General features: G+C 42.2%; 1 protein-coding gene across 1 annotated transcript in view; it reads right to left on the bottom strand.

Annotated features, from left to right (window-relative positions):
* The window catches only part of grin3ba (glutamate receptor, ionotropic, N-methyl-D-aspartate 3Ba), a gene marked incomplete at its 5' end in the record, with an annotated part of 62,298 nt that extends 47,210 nt beyond the window's left edge, over positions 1-15,088 (bottom strand). The window contains one exon of the mRNA XM_035674277.1: positions 14,564-15,088. Within this exon, the coding sequence (XP_035530170.1) occupies positions 14,564-15,088 (525 nt within the window). The remainder of the gene's footprint in view (positions 1-14,563) is intronic.
* Between the last annotated feature and the right edge of the window lie 8 nt (positions 15,089-15,096).

A 15,096-nucleotide genomic window follows, 5' to 3' on the forward strand; every position in this document is an offset into this window, starting at 1 on the left:
ACACACACACACATACTCTCTCTTTCTCACACACACCTACACACACACACACACACACACTGCAAGAGAGAGACACCGAGATAGAAACAGATAGAAATAGAAATACTCTTTTAGTGATTCCAATCTGTACCATATTGCACTGTGTGTGACAAACTGCAGTGGTCTCCTGCCAAAGGATAGAAGATAGAGACCGTTTGTGTGAAAGTAGGAGAAAGAGAGAGGTGGAGGTAGAGAATAAAAGGGTGGGAGGGGAGGGACAGAGAGAGAGAGACCGCACAGCAAGATACAATGGCCAAGAGAAAAAAAAAGAGGATATGTGCGTTTTTGTATTTGTGCCAAAGCAGAGCAGGGACAGGACAGCGTTTGCTAATAAATGACAGCATTAGAGTGACAGTCATTAAAATCTGTGCACACAATGGGCAGAAGCGTAGATATTATACTTAAAGGAATCCCAGCTTTCCAGCCAGGATAAGAGTGCATGATCTGAGTATATTTAGGCTTCAAGGACACTTGATTGAAGTCATAAAAATGAAAGATGACTTGTTGGAACAGAGTCACTGCGGAATCTCTCCCTCAACTTCTCATCCCTCCCTCCCTCCCTTCCTGCCTCCATCTTTCTCTTTTCCCCTCTCCCTCTCTCCTCTGCGGACGCTTTATCCTGCCAAAACAGTGCCTTCGCCCCTAACCCTCAGAGGTAGAGGCAGGGATAATTGAAAAAGTTCGCACACTGGGAGTTAAGTAAAGCAGATAAGGGGAGAAGTTGGAGGGAGCGTAAAATGTTAGCTGCACAACAAATATACAGGATGAATGTGTTTGGTCAGGGGGGTGTTTGCAGGGAGACAGAGTGGGAAATGGGGGAAGAGAGAAGGAATCTGTCCTGACTGAAAGAGAGAAAAAAAGAGTGTAGGCAATAAATGGAGAGTTTGCGTGTGGTAACAGGGTAGGGAAAGTAAAGAAAGAGAGAATGAAAGCTTTATCTCATCGAGTTTAGCCATCGCTACTGTCCACTGGCTCAGAGTATAATACCCACTTATGCAAATACATCCACATCTCTGCTCCCCTGATACTGTGGAAGCTCTAACAATACTGTAACAAAGTGTGTTTTAGTGTGGGCTTGTGTGTGTAAATGTTTCTCCGTGTATGTGTGCACAGCTCAATGCACCTCCTGGGTCCGTGTGTAGTTGCATGGTTGTGGTGTGTGCAGGAAAATGCCGTGCCAGAAAAGACACCAGCATCCCCACCCCTCTCTGTGCCTATCCCTCCAGCCATCCATCCACGCCTTGCTCCCCTTCATCCCTCATTCCCTCTCCCTGCCTTTGTGCTTCCCTCCCTGCTGACATACCACTCCCTGTACCCTTCTTTTTCCTTCCATCTTTCTTCCCTCCATCCCTCCTGCCTCTCCATTCCCTCCCCTCCCAACCTCCCTGCCCTCTTCCCCTCCTCTCCCCTTCCCTCCTTCTGTCACTGCCTTTGTCTTTTCACGGCCACCTCAAATGGCTTCAGATCAATCAAAGGCACTCAACAGAGTTTGTTAGCGAGCCACTGTTGTGGGAGAATGAAGCCATACACCCAGGGGTCTGCCGCCCTCATAATTAAATAGCTGGAGGACTGAATGCTTTCCTCCAGAGGACCTCATGCACTCTCCACTGACAATGTACCTCCAGGCGATTTGTGCCGCCACAAAACTAATCACTTAGGCTTGTGCAATCTCAGGTATGCTATAGAAAGAAAACCAGCAATATTATTAGGATTTGGAAAATATCCACTGTTAATAAATGCTCCTGGAGACACAGCTGATGCTGATTTGAAAGCAGGGTTAACCCAGTGGTTGTTTGGAGAATGGGGGATACGTATGCTGATGAAATCAACAGTTGATGGGATGGACAAGTCCAGGTCCGGGACCTGTCAATCACAAACTGATTTACGTAAAGCAGGAAAATAACTTGTGTGTGTAGCAATCGATATCTTATCCTTTAAGTGCCGGCAAGGAATTACAGTTGACCAGCACTCCTGCTGCTGTATGACCTTTATACAGCACTCATACGTACATTCATACTGTTTGTTAACACGCAACAGGACCAGGTCCAGCAGCATTTGATCAAATTTGAGCTTTTTTAACCCACAGAGAGTTATCACAAAGGCGTGCAAAATTTTGGTTTTCCGCACCACAAACTATTCTTTCATCAACCTTATTTTCAGCCACTGAAAAGTCTGAAAAGTCAGCTGTTTTCAGCAAGACAGTTCTGACAAATGATAGCACCAAATGGTAGAGAGACAAAGTAAGCTAACCCTAACCCCTGGTGAACGTAATAGAGCATCTATCTATAGTTTTTTCTCTGGAGTTGGTGGAGACCTAAGAGAAGAGTGAATATTGGACCCTCATTCATCAGGTGGCCAGAAACATGACTCCAGATGAACACTATTATTGCTCAGCACCTGTTATCAAACATGCTTGTCATAATAACTTAAGTAATTAAGATGAAAATATGTTGTTTAGCTTGTCGTGCTGCCCCAAATCAATTAATTGCAGCTATAAAAATGAAAAATCTGAATTTACGTTCAAATAACTGAAACTTGTGTGACACAAAGTTCTTCATGAATCAAAGTATTGGAATATTGGCACGAACTTGAAACCATATCAACCATTTGCAAAACAAATGGAAGACAGGACTGGCATATCAAGGCACACAAGATAATGTACACATTTCTAAACACACGTACACACAAGACATTTTTCACATCCAGCATTATGACAAAAGACACACATGCACACAAACAGTAACACTGGCAGAGCACCACCACTGCTGGGAAAGCCTTGGCAGTCGACCTGTAGCCCAGCACTGCTCTAGTCATGATGGTGTGATTGAGACTGACACAGAATGGACAGAAAACTGGAATGGACAGACTGGGCACGTCCTGGTCTATCAGGCCTCCTTTAACCACAGTTGACAAGGCTGCCAATGAATGCCTCAACTGTAGTACAGTCCATTTTGAAAATTAGCACTGTTAAAGTCTGGGATTGACTGCAGCTGGAATGTCCAAAACAATGATTGCTGTGCTGAGTCACAAGCTTTGAACAAACCAAGACAATTACATCATAACTGGATAACCATGTACACGAGTGGCCGGATGAGATGAAGCCCCGAGTCTCCAAGCTGACTTACATGTAAAATCCAACTATTTATTTAGTTGTAGCAAAAATGGATCAAACATTCAAAGCCTGAAATTATAATTTTCACGCTTCTTCTCTCATTTTTTTTATTGCCAGCAGGAGAATTGTGGGGATGAGTATTCGACATTTAAGCTAGCTAGTCCCAGAGTAATAAATGTATAATGCGTTATATAACCTTGGCACAACAATGCTGTTTCATAATGATTTTAGCATTTTGGCAACTTCAAACCTGAGACTGATTTATATTTATCGATAGCTAATGATATTCCAGCATGATGGCCTGGTGTCCCCTTTGGACATGGACAGAGGTGTGAATCTTATTCCCTTGTAAAGGACATTTCTCTACATCCAAAAAATGCAAAAAGGCACTTTCTGAAGGCTGAAAAACTTTAGTTCTATACTTTCTTCACAAAGTTCAGCATTGAAAAGGAGGGGGAACATATAGACATTATAGACACTGTGTTGAATGCCTTTTCTTGATGCAGACAGCTGGGTGAAGAAAGGCAACACAAAGTGCTTCTCCTTTAAAGCCACACTGGTGAGACCAACAGTCCAGCAGTTTCTTTGTATGGTTCTAATGTCTGTTACATTATCACACACTGTATTGTAACCATCTTAAATCAGAAATTCCATCCGTATAGATATTAATCCACTCTTCTGTGGCATCTCAACCAAAATTGAGATATCTCTTCCCTAGTCCAATTTTATACCTGACAAATCTCTCTCAGCAGTCCTCACCAGTGAGCAGCCTGAAAAAGATATCTCCATCCAACCATTTTGCCCAGCTGTCCTGCCTGAAAAGAATCTTTCTACCCAACCATTCCACCTGAACGCTTCAAGGCCAGTTCACTCTGACAGTGTGTCATGACTGAAAAAAAAAATAAGGAGCCTACACCTAGCAAAAACTCAACCTAACATGCCCTCATGTTATTCCACTCTACTGCTCATAAACAGAAAAAAAACATCAAAATATTGCCACCCAGTCGTTTTACCTAAAAAATTCTATGCTTGTCCATTCCCTTTTCCTCAATTAAAGTGTCTTCCACTCTGTTTTCTTCGCCTGAGGTAGTTGAGAACTTATTGATTTGGCTGAATTTTTTACCGTATCCTGCTGAAACAGCCTCTTTACAACAGCAGAAACACAACATTTGTTCGTTTTGGGTCCAGTGTATAAACAACGCAAGAACCCAACTGAACTTAAGTTAGGTAGTTCAAGAGTACACAGCCTAGACTGGTTGGCATTCAGCCATAAAGGTATCATGCTCTCCTTTGATAAAGAAGACTTTGTTTCATGCTGTTTGTCATTTTATCTGAATAGATGTCTCTTCTCTCCAACAGTCCAGATCTTGGTTGTAGAATAAATCTCCAAAAGTGTTATAAATAGTTGTAATTTTACGATGTTCTTCAGGTCTCCTTTTAAAAAAGGCCGAGTGAATGGGGGATAGATGCAAGATATATGCATGCTACTGACCTGAATTAGAGTGAAATATTGCTCCGCTCTCTTGCGTGACTTGGCATGAGATAAGTGCGACAGGGAAGCAGCTTTAGCGCTATCTGGAGGACGGTCCGTCCTTTGTTTGAAGGGCAATAAGGAAGGAAAATTGATCACATCCTATTTCACTTCTATCTATCACACTTTTTCTTTCTATGTCTTTTCTTTTCTTTTTGTGTCACCCTACCCTTAAGCTCTCATTTATTGTCTCCTTGCCTCATTCACCCATCCATTGCCTTCAATCCTCTCCATTTCAAATCTCTCTTTTCCCTGCCACCCTGTGTCTCATAGTGACTCTTCGTCAGTTGCACCATGTCTGCATGTCTCATTCCAGCCCATAAATAGTGTTTATATGTTAGATGCTGTGCATATGAATATCAGATTGTCTTGATGTTTCCCCGGCACCAGCAGTCAGCCTGGGATATCACTCAGGATTTATCTGTCGTTCCGCTCTACTCTGCTTTATGGAGGCGGCTCGAACACAGAGGTCAATACCGAAAGAGAGAGAGAAAGAGAACAGAAGACTTTCCAACACAACTGCTTGTGTGTATGATGGATGCTTCCGGATACAATCTGATGTGTGGGGTAGAGCTGTGACTGTCATGTCTGAATTTGTGTAAGTGTGTATTTCATTGTGTTTTGCATACTGGCAAAACAGTGTGTGTGTGTGTGTATGATTGAATCTACAGCAATATGTCTATGTAGTATATGGCGGTTACAGGAGATTACAGGTGTGTTACAGGAGGTATGTGTTTCACTGAAATCAGAAAGCGGGTAGCGATATATTTTGGGGTGTTGGCTCTGTACTCCAGCACACTGGATTTGAAATAAAACAGTGAAGTTAAAGTGCACACTTTAAGCTTTAATTTGAGGGTGTTTCCATCCATGTCAGAGAAACAGCTGAGGTATTATGAATTAGACATTTAGGTATTTTGCCCTTTGTTAACATCCCCTTGTTTTAGGGAACAGAAAGTAATTGGACTGTTAGACAAGTTAAGAAATTTAAAGTCGAACTGAAATAAAAATAGCAATAAACATATCTCTCTATATATATACTGTATATATATATGCTTTAACTTTGTTTTCACTTGCATACCTGTTGCTCTTATTTTTGACAGTCACGTCATTAGCCATTAGAGCTATACAATATTATTGCACATTGCAATAAAATGACACTCAGATAAGTATATTGTGGTGAATTTGCATTATGGGGATTATTGAGAATGGGGATTATCAAGATTATCTTCACATGAGTGACTAGAGAAAAATATAAATACTAATAAGGAGTGACAAATGCAATTATTATTAACTTTTTTCATGTTGCACTATCAATATTTATTTTACATTAGAGTAATCAGAGGGTGTTGGGGCAGGCTCAGTTATCTCAAGTTAGACTCCTCAGTGTCAGACTTTGGGTTTCAAAGAGACAGTGAGTTTGAATTCGTAATGGCTGATAGCTAACAATATGTTTTATACATATTGGCCAACACAATAATGACAATGTGTCTCCTAGCGAAGCCAGCTCACCGATGCCATTGGAAACACCCACCTGGAAGCTCAAGGCTAAGACAGTTTTTCATCTTGTAATTATATGCCTCCTTACACAAGAAGTGAGGACTTCGATTTCAAACAAAGTGATCTAATATTTAAAGTCTGCGATGCATAGACATCAGCAGACACTTGGTTTCTTTCTTGGTGAAGCTCTGCCAGGCCTGTGCTGCTGCCGAATTCACCTCACTGTGTTTGGTTGGTTATTGTATTGTTCAGCATGTGAAACACTAAATTGGACTGAGGTTAGATGACTAATAATATTGCACTTTCTGGCCTTTGTGTCCTGGTCTGTATGTTTAGGATCATGGCCCCAGTGCATTGTCCTAAAAGCCAGAATTTGAACAGGATGATGATGTTTAATTTGAAATCCAATGAGCTGGAGTGGAACCAAATGGGTGAAACGGCTGCATTTTTACACATGTAACTGATGTAAACAATGTAACGATGAGTGTTTGTATGTTGACATGAGTGCCACCAGTGCACTGTTGTGTGTCTCCTTTCAGACAGCTTTTCCACTGTGGGCAGGTGGTGTTGAAGCCCATCCAGATGGGCTCTAAATCATCCCTGTTTTCTTGCCAACTCCCAACATAAATATCCCAGAAGGAACACAGAAGTTACCTTGGGGTCTACCATCTTTCAGTCCTCTGTCTACACCTCGCCCGCCTCTCAAATAACTTCATCTCTGACAGCTTTTTGCTCTGTCACATTTTCTCTGTCATCTCCCGGTCGCCTTTTTCATTCTTTTATCTCCCACTGGCTTGCTCACTTTACTTTGCTGTCTATTTCTCAGTTTTTTAATCTTTCTTTTTTTCCCCGCTCAACCTGTCTGAATCACTCAATGTCTGTCTAAGTCTGCTTCATTCTGTATCTCTTTCTCTGGCTTACCCGGTCCTTTTGTTGCTTTAATTTTGGCTCCCCCCTTGCTGGATGTTTTACCCTACTTTCTCGTCTTCAACCCCGGGTGTTTGGCTAACCTGTCGCTTTGGCACTCGCTCAACCGTGTCCCACAGCCATCTGTCAGCATCTGTTTAATCTCACATCAGCACATGTCTCTCTCACCTTCTCTCACCTGTCTTGCCTCCTGTCTGCCTCTCCCGTCTGCTTGTCTTTCACCTGTGACCTATGGGAGTTTCTATAGGGCCCTATGTGTGTGTTGTCTCCAAGTCTGGCCTTATCACTGAAACCCACCTGGCCTAGATTTCTGGTGTTGTGCCTTAGTTCCCACTTGCTGTAACACAATTACACACATTCTCAATGTGCACACAAGAGAGTGATGGAAGTAACTTTAGAAGGATGTGAAAAGTTTGAAAGTATATGTCAATATGTCTTTTCATCTTTGTGTCTTTGAATAAGTTTGCATTAGTCCAATTTATAGTGTAGGGTGTGTTTGTGTGTATTCATTTATCTGTTTGGGTGTGTAGGTAGGTGTGAGGGTGTTTTTCAATCACAGATAGCTCGAAGTTATCACTCACTAATCCTCTAATGAACCAGCACAGTTTAGATAAAACTGCCTCCATCAAACTCTTCAATGGAAGAGAAAGCATAAGGCCCCAGCCTCCTGTCATCCTTGCCTGCATTCCTTCAATACACTCATCCGTTCCCATCCTCCATCACCCCTTCTCCAATTCCAGCAGCCTTCGATCCATCTCATCCTCTGTTGATCCCTTCTTTACTCATTCCACAACTGATTCATAACTTTCTTCCGTGATGATTTCTTCCTTCCTTGTCCTTCCTTCCCTTCTCCCCTATTGTCAGAGTTTGAATTTTTTTTTACTTTCTCTACTTCAACTGATTCCTTCCTTTCTTTATGATGCCTCTTCTCTTGTTCCCCATCTGATTTTTGCTTTCTTATTTGATCCCAACTTCCCTCATTCCCTACCTAATTCATCCCGTTGTTCCTTCCTTACCATGTTCCATAGTTAATCCATTTCTTTCTTCCTTGTGTCCTCCTTACCTACTATCTGAAATCCCATTTATGTTCATACTCTTTACCTTCTCCACCTTCCTCCTTTTCTTCCTTGATCACTGTCCCACTGGATCCCTCAGTTTCTTATTTGATGCCTCTTTCCCTCAGTCCCTTCTACTGGATTCCTCCTTTGCTTCCCTGATTCCTCCTGTTCTACTATCCAATTCATCTGTTTTGTCCTTCTTTCTTCCTACTATTAGATTCTTCTGTTTCTTTCTGGATCCCTTATTCTCTTGTTTTGTATCACCTAATTCCTTCTTTTCCTGTTTGATTCTTTCTTTTCTTATTACATTGTAAATAATCCTTTCTCCCCATGGGTTGTATGGATTTCTCTCCTTCTGTATTTTTCCACTCCCTTATCCCCCCTTTGTTCCTGGTCCCATCCTTCCATCATTCCCTACTACTGTCCTTCTCTACCCCACTTTCTTTCTCTATCCATCCTTCTCCCATTCTGCAACTGACTTCTTCCTGCCCTTCCTTCATACCTCATTCCGGATTCCTCCCTTTTTACAATGATCTCTCCTTTTAGCATTCCCTACCTTCTTTCTTCCTTGATCCCTCATTCCTTGATCCCTACATAACCTCCACCAATCCCTCTATTAACTCTCTATAATGACAACCACACCTCCCTCTCTCCCTGATACATGCAGCCCCTCCTTTCCATTCTGCCTCCATCCATCACTGGTCTACTTCATTCATTTTTTATTTTAGCTCTGTAGATAAATATGGTACTGGTGTGGAGTTACTGGAAGCATTTGTTTCACCAGAGGCAAAAACACAAGTAAACATGGGAACACTGACTCAAATGCCATACTGAGTAGCTCAAACAGGCCCACAGTCCTTTTGGTAATACATACTCCGCTGTTTCAGCTCTGCTCAATTAATCTGGCTCAGTCAAGACCACGCTGAACTGTCATCATAACACTAATAAAGAAAAAGCTTTGAGCTGTTTGCATTAAGTGGCCTGCTTGTCTCAAACTGTCAGTTTGCCTGCGGCCTTGGCTCGGCACAAGTTTTGTCCCTCTCTTTCCACTCATTTATTCCACTGTGGTCGGGGCACAAATCCCCTCATCGTCTCAAAGAAAACACTAAAGGCAGCATGGCCTTGTAAAGCCTCATTAGGCTTAATAACCTTTAGTGAGCACAGAACAGACACTGTATGCGTGTGAATCATATATATGCAGGTATACATTTGTGTAGGTCGTGTGCATGTGCTTCTCTGCCTATATGCGTGCATGAATGTGTGTGTGTGTGTGTGCGTGTGTGTGTTTGGTGTGTGTTTTTGTGAACGTGTGTGCAGTGTGCGTGTCCTCTGAGAGCAGGGCTAGCTCAGAGCCACAATGTGTCTTATTCAGCAGGGTCCCTGGATTAAAATGTAATTTCATTCAAAGTCGCAAATTGGGTTTTTTACTGTACTAATCTTCATTTTACTAAGCAGAATGAGGGATGTCATTAAAAAAAGAAGTAACTTAATGAAAGAATGCAGGATGGATAGATTGCAGAAGGGAGAGTAGTTCCCCACCAGAACGATAAAGGTTTTTCCAAATCATAAACAGTAAAAAAAAAACATTAAACAATAAGCCACATGGCTTTATTAGAGTGTGTACTGTTGTGATTATGTTTTAGGGAAGGGGATAATGACAATGTCATCAACATTTGCAGTTTAGGCGTTTAACTAATGCCGTGATTTAGAGGGACTAGTAAAGTAACAAGTGCCAGGGGTTGGAGCAACAGGATCCAAGCAAATATGCCTTTGTACCTACAATGTGCATACGTATGCTCAATGTCTGGTTATAAACCATAAGGCAGGTAAAAACCTGACTGTGAAATATGAACAAAATGTTCTTCTCTTTTCTAGGGAATATTATAACATTTAATGTGAAAATAATTGAGCTAACTGAACTACAAAGAGAAAAAATTATATTCAGAACTAGTCTCTGTGAAGTAAAGCCCTCTACATTGTACTTCATGGAATAATTTAAGGGTGTATTTCAATGATATTAAATGCAGCTGGGGGTAAAGTGACAGTAACCGAGCTGCAGGAACACAGCTTCCACTGTGAAGTATGACAAATAATGAATTCACACCATACCACCCCTCTCACCTAATCACATTCAGGAATCAGCAAAACCATTTCCTTCAGCTCTCCCTGCTAATACATTTCCGGAATAGAAATCATGATCCACAAAATAATTCCTGTGATATTATCAGCAAATCTAGAACTGTTTGGTAAGACTGCGCTTTAAAAAAGGCTGGCCGCATTAAAAATGGACTGAGATTGCAGAGATGTTCTTTTTCAATTAAATCTGCTGGCAATTGCGCAAACCAAATTATTTTATTCTATAATGACTATGCTAACAACACACCCTATCATACTGGTAGAATACCAATTCTGAAACCTAGCTCATTCATTTTTGGGGTTAATTAAGGTTATTTTTGGATTTCTTCACTTAAACATCAAATATCCTTAATTTCGTTTCTTACCCCAATTCCATGAAAAGCTACTGTTGAACAAATCGCCTGCCCATTATGGCCCTGATGGGAATTAGAAGCCCATTTCCTTTTTTTTTTTCCTCTCCTCCCTCTGTCCCCTCTTCCTTTCTCCTCCCCTCATCCTCCCTGCCATAGATGGACGGGAGAGATTTACAGTTAGGGGTCACACAGTGGTTCTAATTAGCTTAAGTAGGTTGGGAGGAATAAGCACTTCCTTTGCTGAGACACATCACCAAGTCCCACAGCTCTGTCTGACTAAGCAGAGAGAGGAGAACGGAGGCGGACAACCGACCTCTGTCTCTGTCGGCCCTTCTGTCCCTCTGTCTTTCTGTGTCCTATTCTGTCTATTCTGTCTTCACTGGTGCTGAAATTTTCTCAGTATTGCAACACAGGCATACTTTGACAATAGAGAACTTTAGCGATAACTTATTGGAAGAAATTTACTCGTCAAGTACATAATGATGACAACCTTTCAGCAGTGGGTGTACTGAAAGGTAGTCTGGAAAATATCTATCATCACAACCTCCAAGAAATGTCACACATGCTGTATGACGCCCCATCGCAGCTGTGCCAAGTTTATTTTTTTGTGTTTTCCTTCGAGTGGAATGTGAAATCTTGAATAAGCTGACAGTAAATAAAAATAATACCGTGCCAATGCTAATTAATTCTTGAGAAACACTCATGGACATGTTCTTTGACCTTGACAAAGTCTATTTAGCCTATAATAGAAACGCTCAATAAGTCACCTTTTATTTTTTGTGATATAAAATGTGTGTAAAATTTGCTTTGACAGTTGGCAGGAAGCATAGCAAGTGTCTCCTCCTGCATGTGTAAGTGTCTCTCTTTATGTCTGTATGTGTGTGCGTGTGTGTGTGTGTGTGTGTACCTCTCTCTGATGTCCAGAGAAGGGATCTGTTCACCAGAAAAACATGGGCTCAATTCCCAATACCCTGCAGAAAAATCTCTACAATTTCAAAAACACAGAGGAGAAGACTCTCCTTCCAAAAACAAACAAAAAAACCCTCCCCTTTTTGGATCAATCTGTGACGGGTTCTGCATTTTTTTTTGGCAGATACGTTTGTTTTGTCTCTGCATTTCTCCAGCCCTCCTTCCCTGTCTCAGGAGCACTCCTCCCCCACTGATGCTAAAATGTAAATAGCATTTTTAATTAGAATTGTATCTTCTGTTTGGATTTTGCTATCAGCACAATCCCCTGTTAGTACAAGGTAACAATTTGCCTCCCTGTTGACCCAACCCACTCATCACTGCCCTTTCTCTGTGTGTTTAAGAACCTGTCCCACCTCCTACCAGCCTCCTTTTATGTTATTTCTCACATTGCGCCCTGTCTATAGAGGTGCACCCTGGAGTGTTAGAGAAAGAGAATGCATTACAGTCCTCCACTGGCTATACTGAAATTATACTGTCTTAGGGCGGCAGCTCACAGCTTTTTTTTTTTTTTTATCATTTTTGATAAAGCAATTGGTTGTTATTTATGATAAACTGATCCATGTGTAAAATGTCAGAAAAATGCCCCTGGCAAGGAGATGTCTTCAAATTGCTTCAAATCGTAAAAACATTATATTGGAATGATGGAATGATATAAAAATGGAGAAATGCAGCAAACCCTTAAATATGAGAAGATGGAAACAAAGACAAAGCTTGTCATTTTTGCTGAATAAATGACAATTTGTTGTTGATTCATTTTCTCAATCAATTCATTAATTGCATAATGGTTTCAGCACTATACTGTTTAGCTAGGCAACAAGGTACTGTTAGAAGAACACAAACGGAGCCGTCTTGATATGTTATATTATTGATGATTCTGTGAACGTTTCTTATTACTTTCCTATTTTATAATATTGTTGGTTTTAATGGGTGATTTCATTCCATTTCTTTCTCTTAAAGGTCACTCCTCCTTGGCAACACACTGAGTACTGTGACATCTTTAACCTGGGATGTCTGTTGATTAATTCTGAGTTTCTGTCCCTATTTTTTATTTGTCAGTTGACTACTCCTCATTATAGCTATCCTGCTTGTCTTCTGCTCCTTACAAACAAACAAGTGTCACTGCTGCCAGATGCCTAGGACACAACACCTTCTGTGAACCAAGAAAGACTAGCCTGACACTGAGAATAAATGATATGATGAATGATGATGGGGGAAGCACTTTGGTGTGGCATAATCACAAAAGCTAACCAAAACAGGAATCCGTTTATATGAAAATGCTGTTGTTGTTTATTGCTAAAAATACTGAAAAGCAGAGACAAAGAGACACAGAGGAAGAGAGTGATGGTTGTTTCTCTTTTGCCCACTGACTGCTTGGCACAGTTCTGTGGAACTGAAAGGCCTCCCACAGCTCAAAAAAACCCCTCTCCTCCTTCCCAGCCCACCCCTTCTTCTCTTTCTCCCCTCATCTCTCCTCTCTCTGTTTCCTCCTGCTCTCCCCTGTTTACCTCCTTGCTTTGCCGACACATTTGTCAAGTGGTGTGACTTGTCATTCATGCCAGCTTTATTGAAATCGAATAAGCAATCCATTGTTGACAAAGAAGACGCGACAGGACAAAGATTTCAGACTATAGATCTCCCTTACCACACTCCTCCCTCATTCTCTCCTTCCCGTCTCCCTAATGCCTCCTCTTAGTTCAGCCTGTGTGTGTGTCTTAGTTGAACCTGTGTGAAAGTTGAAAATCCTCTTTATGTGCATGTGCCTTTTGCGTGTGTGTGGTGTACACTCAAATGTGTGTGTGCGTGTGTGTGACAGAGAGATGCAGTTGGCTGCTCAGTTGGATAGAGGCGGATATGACTGGAGCTGGATTGACTGACTGGCAAGCAGCTCGACTGCTGCTGGGAATACTAACATGACACAACCTCACACACACGTTGATTGCCTACCTGCAAATTTGTACACACATTGAGCAACACACACACACACATACACATAAACACACATATGCAATTAGACACAAATAGCACAAGCTGCAGAACCACACCTCTCCACAGCATCCCTCTATCAGTGGGCTATATCTCAACTGTTTGAATGATTCACTCTGAAAGGTGCCAAAACACAGCCGTCTTCAATCATACATCCACACACACCCATTCAGCCACACAAGTATACGCATGCACACTCGCTCTCAGCCCAAGTCAGACTCTGTTAACAGACAGACACACACACACACACACACACACACACACACACACAAGAAGAGAGCTTAAAGAGAGAGAAAAAAGCATTTCACTTTAAACCTCTGCTGCTGGAGGGCTTGAGGGTTCAGTCCAATACCAAGGCAGAGCTACCAGATATTAAACATACATGTGAAGGGCCTGCAGGTCCTAAAGCTCAGCTGAGATCAATCCTCAACATCAGACTTTGCTGGAAGAAGACATTTAGTTGTGCAACTTAAGCATCTGAGTCCCCAAATGGTCTTTTAATCTACAATTCCAATTATCCATATTATTATATTTTTTTATATTTCTTTTCATAATGCTATTATTCTAGTCATTCTTCAGATTGGATTTAAGAATAATTGCTCATATTATCCCTGTTGCAATTACCTTTCCTTACATTATTCCTTTGCCTTAAGCCAGGCTTAAAATCTGGCAGGTGAGAAGACTTTTTGCTCCAGCTCAGACACCAAAATCCTTGCCACAGGCTAATGGGTCAGTCTGGGGTTCATACATGAGTGTCACCTTTCTGATAAAGGTCTAAATGAAAATATGTTTGGCCCTAGGCTGCATATTTAAGTACAAGGTGCGGAAAGCATAAAAACAATAAAATACACCAAATAACCTTCAGTGTTTAATGTTTTTTTTCTGTTCCTTTAAAGATGACTGCTACAGGTGCATAGGGGCAGCATCCAGACGCAGAAAAACACACACAGAGACATACCTTAGTCACAAGAGGTTCGGTGTCCTCCAAGATGGAAATGTAGGGGATTTCCAGGAAAGACGAGAGGAACTCCACCTGGATCAGCTCCTCCCTGGAGCGGGGGAAGGCAAGCACAGCAGACACCCCTCTGACCACCAGGTCCTGGCAGGCGCTACGGGACAAGGACTCCGGGTCCCCTCCCGCGGGCGATCGAGCCACCATCTCCAGGCTCAGGTTGTAGGGCAGCAGAGGAGGTGTTTGGGAGGTTGTCGTGGAGGAGTCTGCCCCTCCGCTCTGGTGCCTGAGGCTAGCCAGGGCGCGGTTGAGCGCGTTTTGTATCCGTGCCGGCTGGCGGGTCGGCAAGAGCGCGCCGAGGCGCACGGTGTGTCCTATCCGGGCGAGGATATGGCAAGGCTGTGGGTGCGGGAGGCACGGCTCCGGGGAGGTGAAGACTGTTAATAAAAGAAGCAGCAGGAGCAGTCGGGCAGAGAGGAAGAGGAGATGAGGTCTCCCAGGGGCGAGGCAGTAGGTCCAGAGTCCAGAGAGAGACACCA

This window comes from Morone saxatilis, unplaced genomic scaffold (assembly GCF_004916995.1).
Source record: "Morone saxatilis isolate NCDOM2014 unplaced genomic scaffold, NCSU_SB_2.0 Contig3, whole genome shotgun sequence".
In the NCBI taxonomy this organism is placed as follows: Eukaryota; Metazoa; Chordata; class Actinopteri; family Moronidae; genus Morone; species Morone saxatilis.